The 21,141-nt window shown below is 46.4% G+C and overlaps 1 protein-coding gene across 1 annotated transcript in view; it reads right to left on the reverse strand.

Annotated features, from left to right (window-relative positions):
- mib1 (mind bomb 1) overlaps nt 1-21,141 on the reverse strand; it is a 133,979-nt gene that overhangs the window by 95,522 nt on the left and 17,316 nt on the right. The window contains exon 11 of the mRNA XM_065475884.1: nt 18,780-18,931. Within this exon, the coding sequence (XP_065331956.1) occupies nt 18,780-18,931 (152 nt within the window). The remainder of the gene's footprint in view (nt 1-18,779; nt 18,932-21,141) is intronic.

Here is a 21,141-nt window from a genome sequence, read left to right on the forward strand (position 1 = left end):
TGGTCAACCCAAACTCCTTTGACACAATCAATCAATTAATTTTGAACAAAATCTTGGAGCCGTATGACTGTGTGTCGCTGGGGCGTGCCCGGGTGTGATCCTGGATTCAGCAGAAAACCGCAACGTTCCAATCTAGCCGAGCACGGCCTCCGCTCGAACCCTCCACCCCGGCAGGCAGGTTTACGCGACGGTGCGAGGATTCAGCCCCTTTTTATAGCGTGAAATATTATATTGTTATGCATCGCGCGGTGATTACCAGCCGGGGCTGCAATGAAAAGTCTCATGCGCGTGATATATTCGCGATGATGGCGCCAGCGGGGCTCTTTCTGTTCCAACAGCTTTTTTCGCGCCACTCCAGCCTGGCTGCTCCGTCACTTTGCACCGCCGCCTCTTTTCAAACTAACGAAATAAAATGACCCTTTCGAGCGCGGCGCGGGCTTAATGCGTTCAGAAAAAAGTTGACAAGCTTACAAATTGAAAAAAGGACACCGCCTGCGCGTGGCGCGAACGAATTCCACTAGCAGCAGCAGCAGCGACGGACACGCCACCTTTTTTTATGTGCGCGCCAGAGAGCAAAATGAATTGCGATATAAGTAAAATAACAAGTGGCCTGGAAAAAAGTCGGTCGGTCGGACGGACGGACGGCCGGCCGACTGGCGTATCAGTAGGCCGAGCCCATTTTCGGGGATTCCTGCACTCCTTTGCAGGCATCTGCCGTCCAAATGATCGAAGGGTGCTCCCCGAAAATGGCTCTCTTTCGCCGGCCCAGTTTTGCACAAAGAAGATCTATCTTGAGCAGCGGAGACGGTCGTTGGCGCTGCTGCACGAATAATATTGACGGAAGTGCTGCTGGCTGGCCGAAATAGAGGCCCAATTTATCAGGGTCGCAGTGTGTGCGAGTAAATAATGGACTCTGGCTGGAAGGCATCTCGCCAATTTTTCACCGTTTTACGCAATAACCTCGGCCAAATTGCATATTCCGAGCGTTTCCCGACACTTGACGGCACGAGATATGCGTCCTTTTCACTCAATTTTCTAGGATCTGCTTGAGGATTTCATTCTTAGTTTGCAATTGAACTATTATTTTTCTTAGGAGGTTAATTCACGCGACAACCCTGAGCCAGGGTCATACAGTGTAGTTCTGTATAAAAAGTGTATGTTTGCCTAACGATAAGTTCAAATTTTCTTCACTTGGATTGAGGAACATTTTGAATTTTCCCTATATATATATGAAGAGGAATTATTGAAAAAAATATTCACATTGGGAGGTGAAATATATAGCTCAAAGTGACACATGTTTTTTTCCTTGAAAAGTTCGATTCTTGTACTGGGTCAAAATAACTGTAACATTCATTGCACTTCAACGATATGCTAAGTTTAGTTCTTTTAAATGGAAATTCTAATTCATCTTGGACGGCATCCAAAGGCTGTTTTGATATATATTACTGTATTATTGCAGAAACGAGAAACGGAGCTCTTCACGTGAGCGTACAAAGCGTATAAACCCTCTTTGTGGTGCATGGTTGACATGCCAATGCTCATGTTTCGCCGCCCGTACATACTGACGCACACAGTAACACTCTGAGAAATGCAAATTCGCGAACTGCAGATTCCATCAACGGTGCTCAGTGAGTGGGCGAGTGTGCAGAAAATTCTCTTTACGCCAGTCCGAGGGAGTAAAGTATTTTTCACGCTAGCAGCTGCAGACGTCACGAAATGGGTACTGCGGCGCTTTGTACCATAATGTTGTGCACCAGTGCAAAGACGGCGGGCTGGAAGAGTAAAGGTGTAATGCCAGGCTCATACATTATCGTGATGGCAAAGCTGCGCGCCTTAACACCACTCTTTTTCTCGCAGCTCTTTCTTCTTTACTGGCACCATAACGCGCGCAGTAAGTTTTATGGCCAGAATCAAGGGAATAAAGCGCGCGAACGCAGCGCACACACGCATAATAACGAGCCTAGCTGCGCCTGATACACGTCGCTGATATCATATATATATATGTATATATATGTTTATATATTGTATAAAAAGGCACCTCTTGCCTCTCGAATCGCGCCCGCGCACGAATACATATAACTGCAAGACGCGTGCGTCCGGGAAATAATACGCGCATCTTTAATGCGATATTTGCCGCCATTATCTTGTTTGCATCCCCCGAGGGAGCCGGCACAAATTTTGTTATCGCAGCGTGTTTCATTACGAGGTACATGCGCGGGCAACTTCCACGGTGAATCGGCCAATAAAACTGTTGATTTCCGCCGTAAACCGGCGGAAAAACTCGTCCCGAGACAAAGTTTCTCGTCGTCCGACAGATACACGCGTACATATATATTTTATGTAAGGGTGGCTAAGTGACTGCGAAAATTCCGGGGCGCACCTTGCCGGCGAGGGGCACGTGAGGAAAAGTATGCTGCCAGACATATTTTACGATCTGGAAAGTTGCACCCAAGCAGGCGTTGTATCGAAATAAGGAGCCGGCAGGGCCACTAGCCAACGAGGATGACGCGCTGATAAAAGTTGTTGTTACTCACACAGAGGGCCATTGAGCGCTGCGAATGCCGCGCGCGTAAATAAGACAAAGCAAGAGCAAGTTTTGTCGCCCTGGGGCCGTTTCAGCTGCCGCCGGGCAAAAAGAGTCGAGCACCGAGCGCACCACGATCGCGAAATAATCCAGCAAATTTGTCTAGACTTTTCCGGGGAGGGAAAGAGAGAGAGAGAGAGAGAGAGAGAGAGAGAGAGAGAGAGAGAGAGAGAGAGAGAGAGAGAGAGAGAGAGACGTGGAAAAAGGCTGAGAAGAAAGCTGTCTTATCAATCTTGGCCTTCTTTCGTGTGTCACGAAATTTATTTACGGACTTTAATAGAGCTTCTGCATCTATAAACCTAGGCTAGCCCCCCCTCCTTCGTCTGTAACCATCGATCTACACTTCAAAATTCCAGTTTCGGGGGAGAAGTTCTCAATAACTTTGTTGTATTTTGAAAGTACTAACTTTTCTGACTTCCGACAACGCCGTCTTTCCCATCTGCAGGGAAAGCAGAAACAAAACAAAGATGGCGGTGTGCGTGGCGAAAGAATGCGGGTAATTTCGCGAGAGCAAACAGCGCTTGCTTGGTGAAACGACCTAATTAATTATTCATTCTGGATGAATTAAATTAGCTTCATTAAGATTGACCTCAGAGCGAGGAGAGAGCTGGGCGAGCTGAGCTTAGTCAGATAGCTAGGCAGCCAGTCGCACCCACTTAGCCTCTCTCACTCACTTATATTTACTCGGCAACTTTCGCGGTTTTCCATAGTAAATTAGCCTAATTTATCTTCTATGCAAACAGCGGCCGCTCGACGGTGCGAATGTAGTAGGGCTGACTGGCTCTCTCTCTCTCTCTCTCTCTCTCTCTCTCTCTCTCTCTCTCTCTCTCTCTCTCTCTCTCTCTCTCTCTCTCTCTCTCTCTGCCCCGGCCGACCTTTTGTGCTGCACCGCGCCACGTTCGGATTTAATTTCCGCCACCCAACTGCGGTGCACCTTGCTCTTGAGCAGAACAGGCACGATTCATTTCAATTTGCAAAAATCCACCAACTGTAGTTAAGGAGTTTTTCTCAATAGAGCACCCTTTATTCGCTTTCCAGACCGCTGAGTTTCTGCTCTGCACCATCGATATACGTAATTAGAGCTGTAGAGATGGTACTTGGGAATAAACAAATAATGCTATTTCTTTTGCAGAATATTTAGAAGTTTGTTGGCCAGTATTTTTTTCTTTGTATACAAATCATATCATGCATGCCATGATAACAGACGCCATTACAAACAGACAAAGGCTTTTTTATTTCATTTTTCCCTACAAACTCTCCAGGAATTTTTTGCTTGAGAATATAAGCGCATCGATGCGCGATGCTTTGCAAAATACAAAAATACCGTGTGTAGAATTTGAATATAATAATATGATACTAAGCGCCTGGGGCAAAAATTTGTCTTTTCATTTAGATGCCATTTAAAACAAACACACTTTGCTTTTGTAAACGAGGAAAGTTGTACAAAATTCCACAAATAATGGCTGAAAAGGAAGCAACGAAAAAAAGGAATGCCCCGCAAAGAAGGCCGGGCGCCACCCCTCTGGCAAAATTCCCTAAAGGCTGCTTAAAAGCGGTTTTATTTAACTCTCCATTGCCCTCCGCCAATTTATCCGGCGACGAATTCCACCAAGAGCGGGGAGCAGCCCTTGCGAAAATTCCATTCACTGCGTTTCGCCTCTGGCCAATTTAAACAAAAGAGCGCCGACCACACTTGGTTCCCGCAATTTCGTGATATATTACACTTAATGACTTTTCCTTCGCACGGCGGTCGGCGTGTGTTTGTGTCCATTAGGCGTCCGGCCAGCCGGGCATCAATCACCTTGCTGCGTGTGCGGCTCCGGATCTGGCGCGCGGCTGCTGATAAATTCGGCACGATAACGACGTTGTCCCACGGATAAATAAGCATATTTGCCACAACAGATTGGGCGAGACGACGAGAAAGGAGATTGCACAGCAGAAAGAGAAAGGGAATCGTTTGAAGCGAGCAGGGCCGGGCGAGCGAAATTGGATGGCTGAACCGCGCGCTGCCACAATGGCTTTTTCAATATATCTCGCAATGAATAGAAAAGGCCCTCTAATTTATACAATAAAACGGATTCGGCCGAGAGTTGCCGGGAAGCGAGTGCGCGTACAACATCAGCAATGGCGTGGTTTACTCGGCTCTGCGCCGCCGTTTGTTCGATTACAGAGCCGGAGCGGGTGGCAAGTTTAGTCGGTGCCTTTATAAAGCGTGCGGTTCTCCAGAAACACCAGAGTTACGTGCTAGGAATAGATGACCAGCCGACGGCTAAAAAGCTGCACCATTCCCATCTGTGCCGCAGAGTTTGAAACAAAACGCCGGCGGCAGCAGCAAGCCGAGCAGCCAGCAGCCTTTTTGCTCCGCTTTTTTGCCTGCTTGCCCGCCTCTCGTTCTCTCTCTCTCTCTCTCTCTCTCTCTCCGCTCGGCGGTGGGCAAAAAAGCGCGCGGGATGAATTGCGCCCGACATTGTCTCCCCGAAATGACAGAAAGGCACGGCTGACGACAATCATCATTATTAGATCGTTTGGGGAAAAGCGGCTTGCTATGACGGATCAAAAGTTTAGTTCCGCCACCAGCGGGTGCGTCAACCGGCAAGCGTGGTTTTTATATATTTTATTTTTCGCCGACAAGGTGTATCATGAATTGAATTTGGCCCGAGTGACACCAGCGGGAGTTGCTGCGGAAAAACGACACGACGGCAGGAAAGCGAATCCAATTGCACGGCAGAAGTTCAGACGGTTTATTAAAGTGTCGTTTCACAACGCATGTCTACCTGTTTTAAAAAGCCAAAAAACAGTGCTCCGTTTCCATCATAACAACAAATTGATATTGATGATTTTTTTCTTGAAAATAAAAAAAAAATATCAAATCAAAGACAATGTGGACAGTATCATTGCTGCCTTAATTTGTACAATGCCGTTTTTATACTACGATTTTCAAAACTAAACTAGGCGGTAAAAGTTTAGCTGACAAGATAGATTCACAAACTTCAGGAAACATTCCTGACTTCGTAAGCGCAAGTCGAATAAACGGATAAATCAGCAGGCACCAAGTTTTGCTTAAAAGCCTGGTTTTAACTCATGTGTGTATGTGTTTTGATTTGTGGGTACAGCGCTAAACTGTCATTAATTCCGCTCAATTACAGAGACTTGGCAAACATGCCGAGCAAAATCGGCTCAGCAAATCAGCTTTTAAAAGCGCTGGTTGCTTAAGCAGGTCATAAAGAGCGCGTACGGAAATCGGCGTCGCGCGAAATTTGGCCAATTGTGTCGTGCGCACGTTCGTACATGCATGCGTTTGGATTATTTGTTCCATCGAGCGGCGCCGAGGCACTCGCTCCGCCGCTTGCATGCGCGGCAATAACGGCCGAATATTATCACTCGCAGTGCTGTGCTGTGAATAATACCATTACTTCTGCTGTCATGCACACTCGTGTTGCACACGCTGTTATTTCCAGTCTTTATAACCCGACAGGAAATTTTTATTTGGCCCCCGAATTCGCCAGCCCGGCCGGCCGGCCGGCAGACAATTACACCGACGCGGCGATACTTACTTTGTTACTAGTAGTGCACACTCCAGGCTCTCGTCCGCAGCAACGGCGCGGCTCGAGACGATCGAAATTTCAGCAGTCGCTTGAATTTCACTCTGCAACGACGTGCCTGAGCGACCGTATTTGCAATTTATGGACTTGGATCGGAGGGAGCTTCATTGTTGAGTCGCGCCGCGAAATTGAATCTGAGATTTATGGCCTCGCCGATTTAAATTGAGCTCGGCACGCGCTTGTTTAGAGCCCATTTCGAATTTTTCCGCCGCGCCTGCTTGAATTTATAGTGGGCTTTTGTCTACGATAATCCGATTTGTTTAATTGCTCGCACCAACGGCCACGCACGGACAGAATAATTGCAACAGATATCGAACACATCGCATTCCATTATGATTTGTTGATTGATTGGATCGGGTAGCAGCATGAATGGGACCTTGTAATACATATGTGAAAATTAATGCTTGGGCAATGCAGCTCGTTTGCCGATTTTACGACTGAAATGAAAAATTTTCTTTTGTGTGAACAGCATTTTATATTGTTAATTTGTTAGTAATATTCATTATAATTTATTTTCTTGCTTTGAAGATTAATTCATTTATACATAGGTCTGTAAATTTCAATTTGTGTGAACGTTGCTTTGGATAAGAAGAAAATTAATATTTCATGTCGCCACAGGATTAAACCTTGTTTGGAGAACTGAAAAGACAAACAGCAGAGTCGGTGTAAATTTCTACAGCTGAGCGAGAACAACTCCAACAACGAATTCCGCAAATGAAGCAGAAATTACACTCGTACGTAACAAATGGTTCAATCAGTATTGCAAAACACAGCCAATATCGCGTCACACAAGACCCAACTCTACAAACTGAATTTAATATCAAATCAGCAGTAGCGTGAACGAGCCCAGCTTGAGTGAGATATATATTGCGAATTTGCGCCCCCGAAAACAGCAGGCACCTCAGTCTCGCTCTGTAAGCACCAGAGGAGGCGACGGCGCCGGCAAATCGATGAGGTGGATAACACTTGAAATTCATGGCACACATTTCGCGAGGCTGCTGTGACAACATATTGTGGATGTGCGCCGAATATTAAATTTCCATTATCATATAATTGCATAATTGCGCGGGCAAATACAAAAGTTGGCTCTCGCCAGACGTCCACACGCGCGCGCGCTCGCACGTGTGTGTGTGTGTGCTCCGATCTTTTGTGCTAACGCAGGTAAATTAGCTATCAACCAAATGAATGGAAATAGGTTTTGTTTAAAAGCTGTCGATCGACGATGAATGAGGCGGCAGCACTAATTTTTTGACTCCCATCTTCCGCTCGCTTTATGAATTATTGAACATTAATTGGCGCGGCTCGTTTGATAGAAATTTGCATTCAGCAGCAGCAACGCGACCTTTTGTGCTGCATCAATTTTACCGAAAGCAGGACTGTGCCTGTGCCTCCTATAAATAATTCATGCGTTTAAAACACGGCAGAACGGACTCGTAAATCACGCATGCACATCTTTCAATTTATATTTGGAATGCCGATTTATGCGCAAAATACGTTCGCACATACCCGGTGGCGCAAATCGAAAACAATCCATAAACTCGTCGCTGTGCCGTCAGTTTGTATTAATTAATTTCTATGACAATCGTGTTGATTCACACGTTGGACGAATGAATGCCTTCATGAGTCAATTAGAGTAGACTAATAATTACGGTAAGTGTTGAATTGAATTCGTGTTCCGGTACGAATTATGAAGAGCACAAATGTGCACTTTTGATTTGGAATCAATTTTGTATTGTGTGAAATTTTTATTTTTACTGCTTTACATCAAGCAGCACGAGATAGGAAACAATCCAAATTGCCTTTTAGTGCGGTTTTAACAGTCGAACATGGAGGTTGATTTCCATTAAAATAATTGGTAATAATTTAGGAAGGGGGAAATCGCTTTTCATTTTGGATGGAGCCAAGGGCCATGCATTCACAGCTTGGCAAAAATTTCCACCTCATTGGGCGGTCGGCTAAAAAAGATGAGCGGATATTTGCGCCCGGCCTTTGAGCAATTACGATTTTTACGAGCTGGACGCAGAGGCGGGAAAAGCCGCAATCAAAAAGCGAATTATTCCGCAATAAATGTGCTGATTGTGCCGAGTGGGCTTGGGGCCAGCGGAATTGGCGCTCTCCAGCAGCCAGCCGCGACTCTTTGTTTCGCCGACAACGTCGCGCGGTGACCTTTGATTCATTAGCACACAGTGACATTTAAATGCCCTGTCATCATCGCTCCACGCACATCACCCGCGGAACGCACACAACGCTCGCGCGAGATTCCTTTGTGCTCCATGTCCGGGCCAAAAATTCATAATGTCAGCAGGTGCCGACGTGATTTATAAGACGTTGGGCCTGCTGCCTCCGCCGCTGCCGCCGCCGAAATGAATTACAGCAAGTGCGCGCGGGCCAGGCGATAAACACAATTTATCAGCTCATTTGACAGCCATCACCCCCGGAGATGAGGCCGCCCGCTTTTATTAGGGGTTTCAGGTGACTGCGAAGGAATGTCGGCTGATATTCATATTACGGCAGCGGCGGCGAGAGGGCAGGCACACAACGTTTCGCATGCGGCGGCAGGCCCGCGGGCTGCCTGCTCGCTTGGCTGCTGCTCAATTTTCAATATTTCATCGCCTGCCTCTCTGCCTGCTCGCGGACTCACGTGATCCGAAAGTTTTTCCATCTATTTCTCGCCAACTTCCGTCGCCCGCTTGCGTGCTGATGTGCGTGTGTAAGCCGCACATTCGAATAAACCCCTCTGGGTGGCAGCGGAGGCCACTGGGGCTGTGAAAAACAGTCAATAGGCGATTTTTGCTGTGATTTCTTCCAAAACAATCAAGGCCAATATCGTTTGGCATATTTGTTTCCTCTAGTTTGTCTTTGATAGACGCGTATCGGTTTTCATTAGGAAAATTTCTCCTGATTCAGCTCAACGTTGGTCAACTTAGTATTCTGAATTTAAATATATATTTCAGAGATTTCCGAATTAACATTAGCCATGAGATCTAGGGGTGTCATTTTGGTCTCTGAACAGAACAATCATCGAATGTGAACTTTTTTTCAATTCATTACCAGTTCTTCAAGATCGATTCGAGGTCGCTTTGACAAATATCAGCTCTGTTTTAATAATCTAACTTTGAATGCAGAATCTGGTGAAAATACCAACTTTTCACGTCCCCAGCGACCACCCGATGAGAATAAGAAAAATCTCGTTCACCCTATGACAAATTGATCGCGGGCATCAAGTGCTGCCGGCGCGCGAATTCTCCGTCGGGTGTGCAGGAAAAATTGCGACTCGTCGTCCCCCACGACCGGAATGGCAATTTCGCGCGCTTTTTGCTGTTTTTATCATCAAGCGACGGCTGCCGGCGAGCGCGAAACTTGGGATTTATCACGGCTTATTGACGATAGCCAGCCGCCGCTGGATTACGGACTTTTGTCCGAGCACACGGGACTTGATCAAAGCGATCGCAGCGAGCAGCAGAACAAAGAGATGGTACACGACAATTTTTGCCAATGCGTCAATTGATTAATGACGACGGAACTTCCAATTGAAGTCCTTTGCCAGTTCAGCAAAATATAAATTGATTCTATTTTAAGCTACTGCGGGCACATGCCATCAATAACGCTATAGTTTATTTGGTTTGCGAGTAATTGGCTCGGAAGTTGACAAAAGCATTTTCGAATTTGCATGACGATAGCTCGTTAATGCAAAGTACCGCCCTTTGAACGTCAGGGTAGTTGCATTAACAAAACTAATGGGCGCAAATGCTATTCATAGCAGCGGAAGTTATCCTCCGCTGCGGAAATTTGCATCAAAGTGCACTCCACGGCGGGATTATTGCAGCACAGCTGGAGTCTGCTGCTGGTGCAGCATCTCATTCCACTGGCGAGGGATTCCGACAAAATTACAATAAATCCACGCTCTATTAATTTTCGCAGCGGCGTAAGAGCCAGTGAAAGATACAGCAGCCTCTCCTTGAGGGATTTTTGCTATATGTACTGCTGGTGCTGCGGCGGCGGCGGCGGCAGCGGCGGCGCTGGGATTTGATATTAGCCGAGGAGCAGCTTCAATAAGCCATCAACCGAAAGCCTGGCTTTAATTTGAAAGAGTGCATCGGCGGGCCTTTAATCTGGCTCCGGCTGCCTGCTGTAATAATTGAGATAACTCACTCTCATTACCAGCGAGCTCTCTTTGTGTGCATAGAGAGTCTGCGGATGGATGAATGACGGCTGCTGCTGCCGGAATATTGCATTCCGCGTCCGTGATTTTCATTCACTTCATTATTTGCGCAAACACTAAAAGCTTTTAATCCGGGCGGAGAATAATTAGTAACAAAATTATGTGAAATTTGGCAGAGCCAGCGCTCTGTCCGTCTGAATTTCATCCCAGGTTCTGGCGTCTCGCGTTATTTTACCCGTTGAGCCAGCTGCCTACCTAATTTCGCGCGCTGCCTTTCTCTTCGTACACGTCAAAATTTTCCTGGTACAAATTTGTTACGCGCTCGGTAACAAACGACTCCATTTTCAGGCCGTCTCCCTTCCCGCAGGCGGTGCAATTCTTGCTCACACTCTCGGCAGCTAGAGCAAAATTTCGCGCTTAACGCGAATTAACTGGCTCGCTCCTTGCACAGGGTTTGATTGATTTAATTAAAACGCGTCGATGAGAGATAAAATTTGCATAATGTTTGTTCAAGAAGAGGAATCGATTGGCTCCGGCAGATCAGCGGAAGCTGACATTGGAATAATATTTGCTGCATCTCATCGTTATCAGGAACAAATAATTTTTGGAGAGAATACTGTTATGCTGAAATTTTTCAAAACCCAAACATTGTGTGGTTTATTTTTAGAAAATTTTAAGAAACATTTTCTTGAACGTTTGGCGTGTTTTATTTTAAATCTGTAAAATAATATTTAAAAGCCTCGATAATTTTCCTTGGTTGTTTATTCCTATTGAGATTTTGTTTTCATTTCATGTACAGCAGCGTAAACAGAAATGAGTGAGATTTTTACAGATTGAAACGAATTTTATTTTAGAACTTGACAAATACATTGTGATAATTGCAATAATCGAATTTTGTAGCTATGACTAGTATATAAGCAAAGACTCGTGAATGGCCCTATTAGTGCAAGCCTCGTGCGCTACTCAGAAACACTTGGGAACATCTCCCAAACTTTTGCATCCATCTCGCAGAACAGTGCACATCCATCCATAACAAGTTGCTCAGTTCTTCGCTGCTGTCTTACAAGCCAGAAACGAAGCTCATCTTCGAATCCGTCAACCTTCAAACAGGAAATTCCAATTTCCAGCCAAAGTTTTCACCCGAGGCTCAGTCGAATGCGGTACTAGACTAGCTGTGTGCACCTCTGCAGGCGGTGGATGTATTTTTTATACGGCAGGATGAAAAAGGATATTCAATCAAGCGCCTTTCTTGCCGACGTCAATTTTCGTAGCATCGAATGCGCGCGGCGGGGCAAGTTGATCGCGTATGTATTTCTCCATCGGGCCAAATCGAAGATCGATATATGTGTGCATGTATAGATGTATAGGTGGCGGCATAACGGAGAGTAAACTACGCCATTGCAGCGGGCGTAACGTGATTTCGCGGTTGAAAAACCATTGCTGATTCGTATTTGAGAGTATCGACCTCTGCATCTGCGAAGCTGGCAAGATTTAGTGCGGGCGCAGGAGCACACAATGGTGCCTGCTCAATATTACATGCCTCGAATATCAATAAATAGGAGAGGGCTTGAGGGCCTACCGCCTATAGGACTGATGCAGTTCCAATTTTGCAACCCTTATCATCTAGGATTTGGACGGCCAATTCGCCTGGCCGGAATGGGGTGATCACCGACGAAATTGCCCATACTTTGCCTGATCGGCCCGAAAAATTTATGCCGAGGACTCTTCAGCAGAGCGAGGCCGGCCGCTACCTGTGCCTGACGCCGGAGCACTCGAGCTCAGATGAAGCTCAAGGGAAATTAAGAGCGTTTTCAGAGCAATCGGCGCGAACGGCCGGAATTATCATCAATTAGTGTCGGCGACGACTCAAAGTAACTAGGGCCGAGAATTAATTACTGCCGCACCGGTGGATATAATTAAAAAGCGTAATTTATGCACAGTGGCGTCGGGCGAAAAATTGCACTTTGGCGCAGCATTTTGGCGGGCATGCCATAAATTAAGCAGAGCGTGACAGATAATGTCACAAAATAAAACACATTCGCAACGCGGCGGCAAGGTATCACACACATACACACGCCGTGGGCGGGCGGCCGCTGTTGGGACAACAATAGCACCAACAGTGCGCGGCTTCTCTTTCCCTACGCGACGACCCCTATTTCACGGAGAGCGCCGAGAATTATTGCCGTATATATGCCAAGCAGCAGTAGCAGCAGCAGAGCGCGCTTTTTCGTTAGGCTGCCTTTTTCGCGCAGAAAAAGCGGCGGGCGTGCATGCCTTGATAAAGGCGCTCGCGCGAGTACGACTTTTTTACGAGATTGCCTACCGCTTGTGATGATTCTCTTCACACTGTCGCCTGTAATTTCCTCTTCACGTTACCATTACCGTCCGTGGAGCGTTCTCAGGCGCGCGCGTGCATAACAATGTCGGCGGACGAATTTTTTTGCCCCTTATTATGTGGAATTGCAACGATGGAGACGGCAGATTTCTTCCCTCCTTGATTTAAGGTCGCCGCCTTTTTAGCCGGCGTCGTCGCCTTAATGAAATTTCGACATTCCTTTTTCTGGGGGGAGAAAACTCGCACACATTTCGGCCTAAAAGGTAATTTCGTATGTAAATGTTAATTTGCCAACATTGTGTGCAGGCAAGGGGGCTGCGAAGAGCGGCTGCAAATTTCCAGCAAGGTGTTTGACCTTGGTAATCTAATTTTTGAGCAAAGGTGTGCAAGTTGACTTTGAAATATGACAGCAGAAAATGAAGCTCTTCTTTTTATTTCTTTCCTCTCATCAACGAGAGTGAAATTGCAAAGATATTTTTAAATAACTTTCCTTGGAGGATCAACAAATCTGAAGAGTGCCAAGAGAGATGCTGAGCGCTAACGAGAGGCAACTTCTCCTTTTTACTTTAACTTCTCAACGAGTAAAACTCCGATTATCCTCATTATAAACGCCTCTCCAAGGATCTCCTTCAAACGATTATGCTCTGATGAAAACACGCTGCAGCTTACAAGTTGATCCTATTTTTTCATGCAGTAGGCAGAGTTGAATCTTCAATAACTTCTTCAGTAATGCTCCTCCACGTCTCCATGGAATGTTAGCTACAGGCTACGAAATAAATTCCCTCCAGACTTAAATATAGCATAAATTTCAAATGGGATTAAAAGTCAACTTTGCGCCGCTAACTTGGTTTGGATTCTACCGCGCGATCCTAACTAAGTTTGCGATCTCGCGTGACTAGTGCTAATTTTAATTGGATTTCACAGCATCCGAGGCGGATTCTGTGGCCGTAAAGATGGCACCCGGTGCGTTAGAGAGGGAGAGAGAGAGAGAGAGAGAGAGAGAGAGAGAGAGAGAGAGAGAGAGAGAGAGAGAGAGCCGGTGGCGGCGGCAGCAAACTCGATATTGCAGCATACACAAGATTCAAAGCAAAGCCGCAGCAGCAGCCGTGCATATCCAAGCCTCAACTCCTTGAGAGCATGTGCTCAAATTCGTGTGTATGTAAAACTCGCTCTCAGCAGCGCGTATATGAGCAGTAATTATTAAAATCTTAACAGCCGGCTGTGCTGGATGCGTCGGCTCAGCCGAATGAGTTCCTTGCTCACGCCGACCTGGTGAGGTGTGAATTTCAATCTAAATAAATTATCTCGCGCGCCTTGGATGCATTCGCCGCCGCGCAGGAACAATCGTCAGTTGCGAACAACGCGGAAGGTTGAGTTGGTGGATGGGTGGGTGAGGCGACGAGAATCTCGGCGCGGCGAATTTGCATTTCTAATCACGGCGAACGAGTAGATTACATTACACATTACCTGCGTCGGCAGCGGCAAATTCATTTGCTCTCGCTGATGAGACGAGTATATAGGCCCCTCGTGCCTGGGCAAACAATACGCGCAAACGGCTTGAATACGCAATATTTGGCTAATTGACTGCCGAACAATGAGATCATATCCGCCGGTCGGAACAGCTTGTTCTCTGCAGCAGTGCATTCGCTGTTGGATTTTATCTCGTCCTGTCCGCAGGAAGGCTGTTTGCAGGCTTGTCTTGCTCAGACACTGATACAATACGCTTTGAGCCGCGTACACCGCTGCTGTTGCTGGTGCTGTAGGTGAACGGGTGCTTAATTAAGATTACCAGACGTACAATTAGTTTACGTAGCAACAAGGAGAGAGCTTTAGAAGCAAATCCGCTGGGTTGTGGTTTTTTGTTCCTAAATTTGTAATAAGCTGAAAGGATTCCATTATACTCGCGGAAAAAGCAGCGGCACTGCTTTCAGAGTTTGTTGCTTTTTTACTATTTAGCATCTCTCATTCATCAAAATCACACTCTCCGCGGGAGTGTAAAAGCGCAGCAAACAAACCAGCCGACTTACTGCAGCACAAAAACACGGTGTAAAAATTTTATCAGATCTCAACGACTTGTCACGCATTAATTACGTTTAGCGTCGAGCCCCACAAAAATAAAAAAATTCCCCGCGGAGTCGCATGCATATTCATGAGTCGGCCGACGATAACGAGGCAGGAGGGCTGACTCGAGCCGAGCTCAAGCGCAAGATGAAAAATCTGGCACAACAAGATCTCGGCTGAAATGCAAATAATCAGCAAGCCCGAAAATAAGCCGCCGAGCCAATTAACACCCAAGACGCGGCACAAAGTAAAAGGAGAACGATTCGTGTGAATGCTATATTTGCAGCTCGCGGGTGCTGAGCGGGCGGGCGCGCGACCAACCGTGAAGCATGATAAAAACCCCCGACATCAAGGCTAATTTCTCGCAAGCCCACCGATCGTCATGATAAGTGAATGAATGTACTATTATTATCAGCTGAGCACAAAGCAGCCGGGCGGTCTCGCCTGCCGAATTTAATGCGGTGGGCCGCGCATAACGCAGGCGAGCGTTCGCCTGTGCGCGCACACACGCCTCCAGGCTTGAATTTTAATGCCAAAGGTTCTGTTAATAATTGAGTTATGCGGCGCGCGCGAGTGCGTTTTTCAGCCGAAAATTGCTTGCTGCTGGCTGCGGCGAAAAAGCAACCTTTGGGGGCCGTCGCCGCTGCTCGCAAACAGACTGAGAATATTCACAAACAGAAGGAGCAAAATTCCATCAGGATGTAATAAAATGTAGAACAAATCCTGGGGACGAAAAATCAAAGAGGCCGCCCTTCATTCCTTTCCTCCTGCAAAGGCTGTCTCGAGAGTTCTCTGGATTCGGGTCGGAAAAGCAGTAGCAGCAACATCTGCAGTTTGTGCGTGTGTGTGGAGAAGGTAAATTGATTTAACGTCAAAAGTTATCCGCTGATGCCGTCGAGCCGCTCAATTGCCAATGAGGCTAATCCCCTTTTCTTTCCTTCTTTTCGTGCCGGTCTAACTTACTTCTTTCTTTCCTTCTTCCCCGTTCGCTCGGCCGGCCATGGGCATCAAAACTTTTGCAAAAAACACAAGCCTGCTCTCTCCTCCTCTCCCTTTGCCGCGCCGCTCTCTTAATTTATTGTACTTTCGCGCATCACGCGGCCCAACGAAGATGCGACTTTAATATGACACGGATTTATGTCGTTCGGTCGAGCACGGTGCTCCAAAAATAAATTACACTCAGAGCGCGGCCCTCACCCTCTACCCCAAAGTCCGGCAGTTGAGCGGCAAATGATAAAGAAAATCTCTTTTTATCCGCTAAAGTGCGCAAGACAAGAGAGAAAGGAATGTTTATTTTTACGACGGGATTTAACAGAGTGGTTATCATTTTTATTCGGACAGTACTTTTTTCACGATTGCACACGAATCTCCGGGGAGTTTGTTGCCTGTGAAACACCGAAACCTTTTCCTCCGGCGAAAAAAACACAGGATGAAGTCGGCAAAGATAAAAAGGACCCAATGGGCGTCAGCTGAACAGAGTTCGCTCAAGTTTCCAGAACGCGGCAGTTTTTCTTTCCATTTTTCTCAACAAGTTACGAGTCCGTTCCGGTCGATTTGAAATAAATACAAAATTCCACGTCCGAAATAGTTCGGAACAACACAATACGCGACTGTAGTACATATACAATATCGAAGGGAAACCAATATCCCCGAACAAAAAGCATTTCCCCCTTTCTCCTTCGCTTCCATTCCCATTTTCGACAGTTGTCAACACCAGCTACTTTGCAATGCATGGTGAAGCATCGCGGAGAGGCTCATCAAAATTTCTACGCCCATCGCAGCCGCTCCCTGGAAAATAGTAAGAAAAGATGGCATTTCCCAAACCCCATTTTCCGATCCCCACACGGAAATTTGTCACGCGCCGTGGGGCCGCTCGTCTGACATAATGGCGTCTCTGCAGCGTCACGTAACGCATGCACTCTACCACCGCCGCCGCTGCAAAGTGAATAGTAGTCGTCTATGAACCGGCATTTGCATGCATTATGCGCACGCGGTCGGTACATACACACACACCCTCAGCGACCGTGTACCGGTACATGGCCACGTCCGCCGGGGACCCGGTGGCCGAGCATGCCACGTGTTCACACGTGTGCGACGCCCAAAGTCAATCGCAACAACTTCGTGTAATCGTGAAAATGACGCCGGCGGACTGTGCATCCTGCGGAGGAATTTCAATCTTGCCGAGCACGACCCCGGAGGCCTCTCTGCTTGCTGGGTGCTCCAGTGCTGACGGCCAGGGCAAATTCGGCCGAATAAATCTTTATTACTGCGGCTCGATGAAATTTTAAAAGGCGGCCGAGAGTGCACCGCCGGGCTGGTCGAGTTTACGAGCCGCCTTCACGTACCACCAGGCTCTCCTTTAATTTTTCATGCGCCGCTTAAAGTTTGATTTACGCCTCATGCGCGTTTAACTCTTTCTCTCTCTCTCTCTCTCTCTCTCTCTCTCTCTCTCTCTCTCTCTCTCTCTTACTCTCTCCTACGCGCGTAATTGAATTTCACGATTTCTCGAATCTTCAAAATCTGCAGACGGCCTGCGAAGCACAAAGAGGAGTTTTCTGGAATGCGTGATTTGTTCGCAGAGCCTTTTTTAATTTCCTTGTCCTCTTTAATAGGCAATTAAATCTTCTGCAACAGCACTCGCGACGACGCAAACTTTTTACGCCGGCGAATGACGGTTTACAGCTCTCCAGCAGTGGCGGTGGAGCAGTTGCGTGCGCCCGTGAGAGCATTTGTCGGAACTACGGTATGCAGCCCGCGCGTCGTATATCTCGTGCAGGTTGCATAACTCGACTGCCGCCGACTTTTACAGCATATTTCGAGCGCTTGCAGCTCAATTAGACGCGGCGAATTGCGCTGGAGCAATTTCTGCCGGCCTCGAAGCGAAATTGCCCGCGCCCCGGCGTAAATATTTCAGCTCCCGCAAGACTCCTTCGTTCACATCAGCTGACACACACGCTACATCAGCTTTCGCGCAATTGCCAAGCTGCGTGCGAATTGTTAATTGCGCCGGTGGCGAGTCGACGGAGCAATCAACGGCCGGCGGCGAGGTCGCGCGCACTGCCACATTTTCCATAATTAGCGCGATACGCCGGCTGATGAGCTATCAATATTGAATACGCACGTGTACTTTGTCACGGTGGCAGCATTAAAAATTCGGCCAATCAATTATGGTTACCCAATTAATGGCGTGCGCGCACGGCGCGGCGTAGGCACGGCGAAATTGGCTCCGCTCTAATTAATTGCTGCCTGTCGAGTCGAGAAAAAAAATTCGCACGCCGCTGCATAAACAACGCCCGCGCTTCGCTTTTTCCGCCTGGCAACGACGGGGAGGAAGCGGGATGGATTTAGAAAATAAGGGTGGCGAGGTGAAAAATGACTTCGACTGAAAAGCAAAATATTTCTTCACTTAATATGCATCAGTGAGAAGAGAACTCGTTCTAAATTTCTATATAATTAATACATTAGCGTCGGAAATAAAATGAATCGAAAGTCTACCCCTATAAAGGATTGTAAAATAATAAATATATGCACGATTCAGGGCTGGGTATTCTGATAAATTTGTATTTGATAGAAATTTATAAAAGGAGTCAACGAGCAGAACGTGATTTTCCTCCTGAAAGCACGTCGGCGAGCACAATTCCCACTTCCACTCACAGATCGACTGCAAGCGGCGACAGCAATTTGCCAATTGTCTCTGCGTCGCTGCTGCAGAGAACGAACGAAACGTCAAGCAACCTTTTCAAAGGCTCGTGATGAAGCACAATTTGGTCGCATTCTGCCCGACCAGAAAAACGTCAAATTGACAGTCGCCAACCACACGCACACGGGCAACAAAGAAGAATAACAATTTGCCGGCGAGGGACTTAACAAGCCACTCCGACGTAACGAGAAAAAAACGTGTGCGGCAAAATATTTGGTCTTGGGAGTCATTTAACCCTGCTCGTGGACTTTTCCCTTCTTACAGCTTGTCCGCAACGCGCGCGCCGCACAATAAATGGAGCCTGTGGGAAGAAACGAAACTGGTGCTGTACTCACCTTGGGTTTCCACGCAGGGCAGCATTGTGCAGGGCGTTGAAGCCGTTGTTGTTTGTCAACATAATGTCGGCGTTGTGGTCCAGCAGCAGCGTCAACATGTCATCTCGCTTCTTGGAGATGGCATCGTGCAGGGGCGTGTCGCCTTCAGAGTCCTGTCAACAGCACACACATACATTGTAATGCAGTCAAACTGCTTGGCTGATCCGGCGACAGCCGCCGACACACATACAAAAAGATAACAGCCCTAAAGCCGGACCTTTCAATGCGATGGCTTGCTTATTCATTCTGAAAGCGAGCTCTCCTTTATATTTAAGGCTTCTGTTGTGCAATCACTTTGAATGCACCATTTGAGCCGGATAATAATACGCTCTCAGAATCGGCGTACGCGTGTGGAATTCGCAAAGCTCTCAGACTGCGGTCGTTTAATTAACCCTCTCACGGTCATCACATTTTTTTATAAAGACGCAACTTCTGTTTGATCTGCCTCTAAGCTATTTGCATCATTTTGCGCGATGACCTCATTCAGAATCTATGGAATAACGGTTGTTTGGCTATTAGGCCCCTGGATTGGGCAATTTCATATCAAAGTTTAGTGGCGTATGACCTAACTAGACTCCGTTCGATGATAAAATCGCGGCAGCAGCGAGCATCATTCGCTTCTCGAAAGTGTGCATGAGCAACAAAGCGATGGCGAATCTTGAGAATGAGTTATGACGCGGCGTCGAGATAAATCGCTTCAAGTGCATGAAATATCGGCTGGCAATTAATCAACGGAAGTCACAACAGCCGGCCGATACCGCGCAGTAGAAGCAGCAGCAGCCGGAGCGAAAAAACGAAAAGAAAAGTGGAGCATTTAGTCCCTGCTAATGGAAGATTTATGGCGCACAAACCAGAGAAAGAGTTTCTCTCATAAAATATTTACTTAAACGAACTGGGAGGATCATTGGACATTGGAATCGTCTACTAAATAATATTCTCCAATGGAAACTAATACATTAATAAATTGCTTATTAAATTCATAAGAAAAATACTCCTAGGGCAGTTTTTAATTTTGTTAAAATGTTCAAATGGCCCGGTCCTGATAATTCCGAATTCAGGGAATGTAATGCTCGACTATTTTGTCCGCATTTTCCCAGCCTCGTGTTACCAAAGACAATATTAATTAAAGTGATCCGCTATATCTACAATAATGTTAAATGCGGATAAATACTTTCTGCTCTTTACAAAAAATGTCATATATTGAATTGGTGGATAGAAGAAATAAGCATGTGTCAGCGCAGACACAAAATTAGGTACAAAAACAGTCTACCGTATTTGAGCTCCTTAGTAACCCAATGCATGATGTTAACCTGTTTGGCAGGACGAGAGGGCACAGAATAAAACTGCTGGCCCCGTTTGTAGGTGTGGAAGTGCCCAAAAACTGCTTTCAAGTTCAGTGTTACCGCCTTTGGAACAATCTCCCACCAAATATGTCCTAATGAAAACTTAAGTGCGTTTCAAGAAGTCTTAAAAGAACGGTTCTTCAAGATTTATAGAACCATTATCTTCTTTTTAGTAATTATTTGCATTCATATATTTGGATCTGACAATGTATGGAGCAAAATAGCCCTGCTAAACCACAATAAAGACCAATTCGAAACGAATTATTTGACGTCCCAGAAGAGAGAAAAATTGCATGTCCAACAAACTAAAGGGCCAATTTGCAACACAGGCAAATTTCAGGATCACAATGCGATTTAAATTGTGGATAAACGTCTCAAACAGCTCTGAACAGACTTTTTATCGTTTTGCGGCTCTTCTTGCCGCACCCTCTCGCTGTCTCATGAATATTCCGTGTGTTCTTGTGCTAGCTGTCACAAATAAATAAAAGAACGTCGAAAAGATTGTTCGCTTGGAGAGAAAAGTCTTGACGTGGAAGGCATGTTTCCTCTCGCTCACTCTCTGCTTGCGCTCGCTGCCAGCAGAGTGTGTGTACACACGCGGCAGCGGCGGCGGCAGCAGCATCACCCGCAGCAAAATGATTTAATTTTGCATATTATACACCAGCCGTCGGCGCAGCGGGCATTGTAAAACCAATACAAGTCGAGAACTATTAAATATACACGAGGAGCGTGAAGGGAGAGAACGAGCTCTGGAGCATGGTAGCTTATTCGCGGCGTGAATGGATGCTTGAGACGAAAAGGTAAAAAATCCTTTACATATTGAAAAATTCTCGTGTATAACTTGGCTGAGACGTGACTATCATTACCATTATTTTATCAATCAATAATGTTACAATATAGCCCAAGAATGTTTGATTATTTATATACTTTTCAATATTTATCATTAAAAATTAAACATGCATTAAAACGTAACTTCTTAG

The sequence above is a fragment of the Cloeon dipterum genome, chromosome 1 (assembly GCF_949628265.1).
Source record: "Cloeon dipterum chromosome 1, ieCloDipt1.1, whole genome shotgun sequence".
Taxonomy (NCBI): Eukaryota; Metazoa; Arthropoda; class Insecta; order Ephemeroptera; family Baetidae; genus Cloeon; species Cloeon dipterum.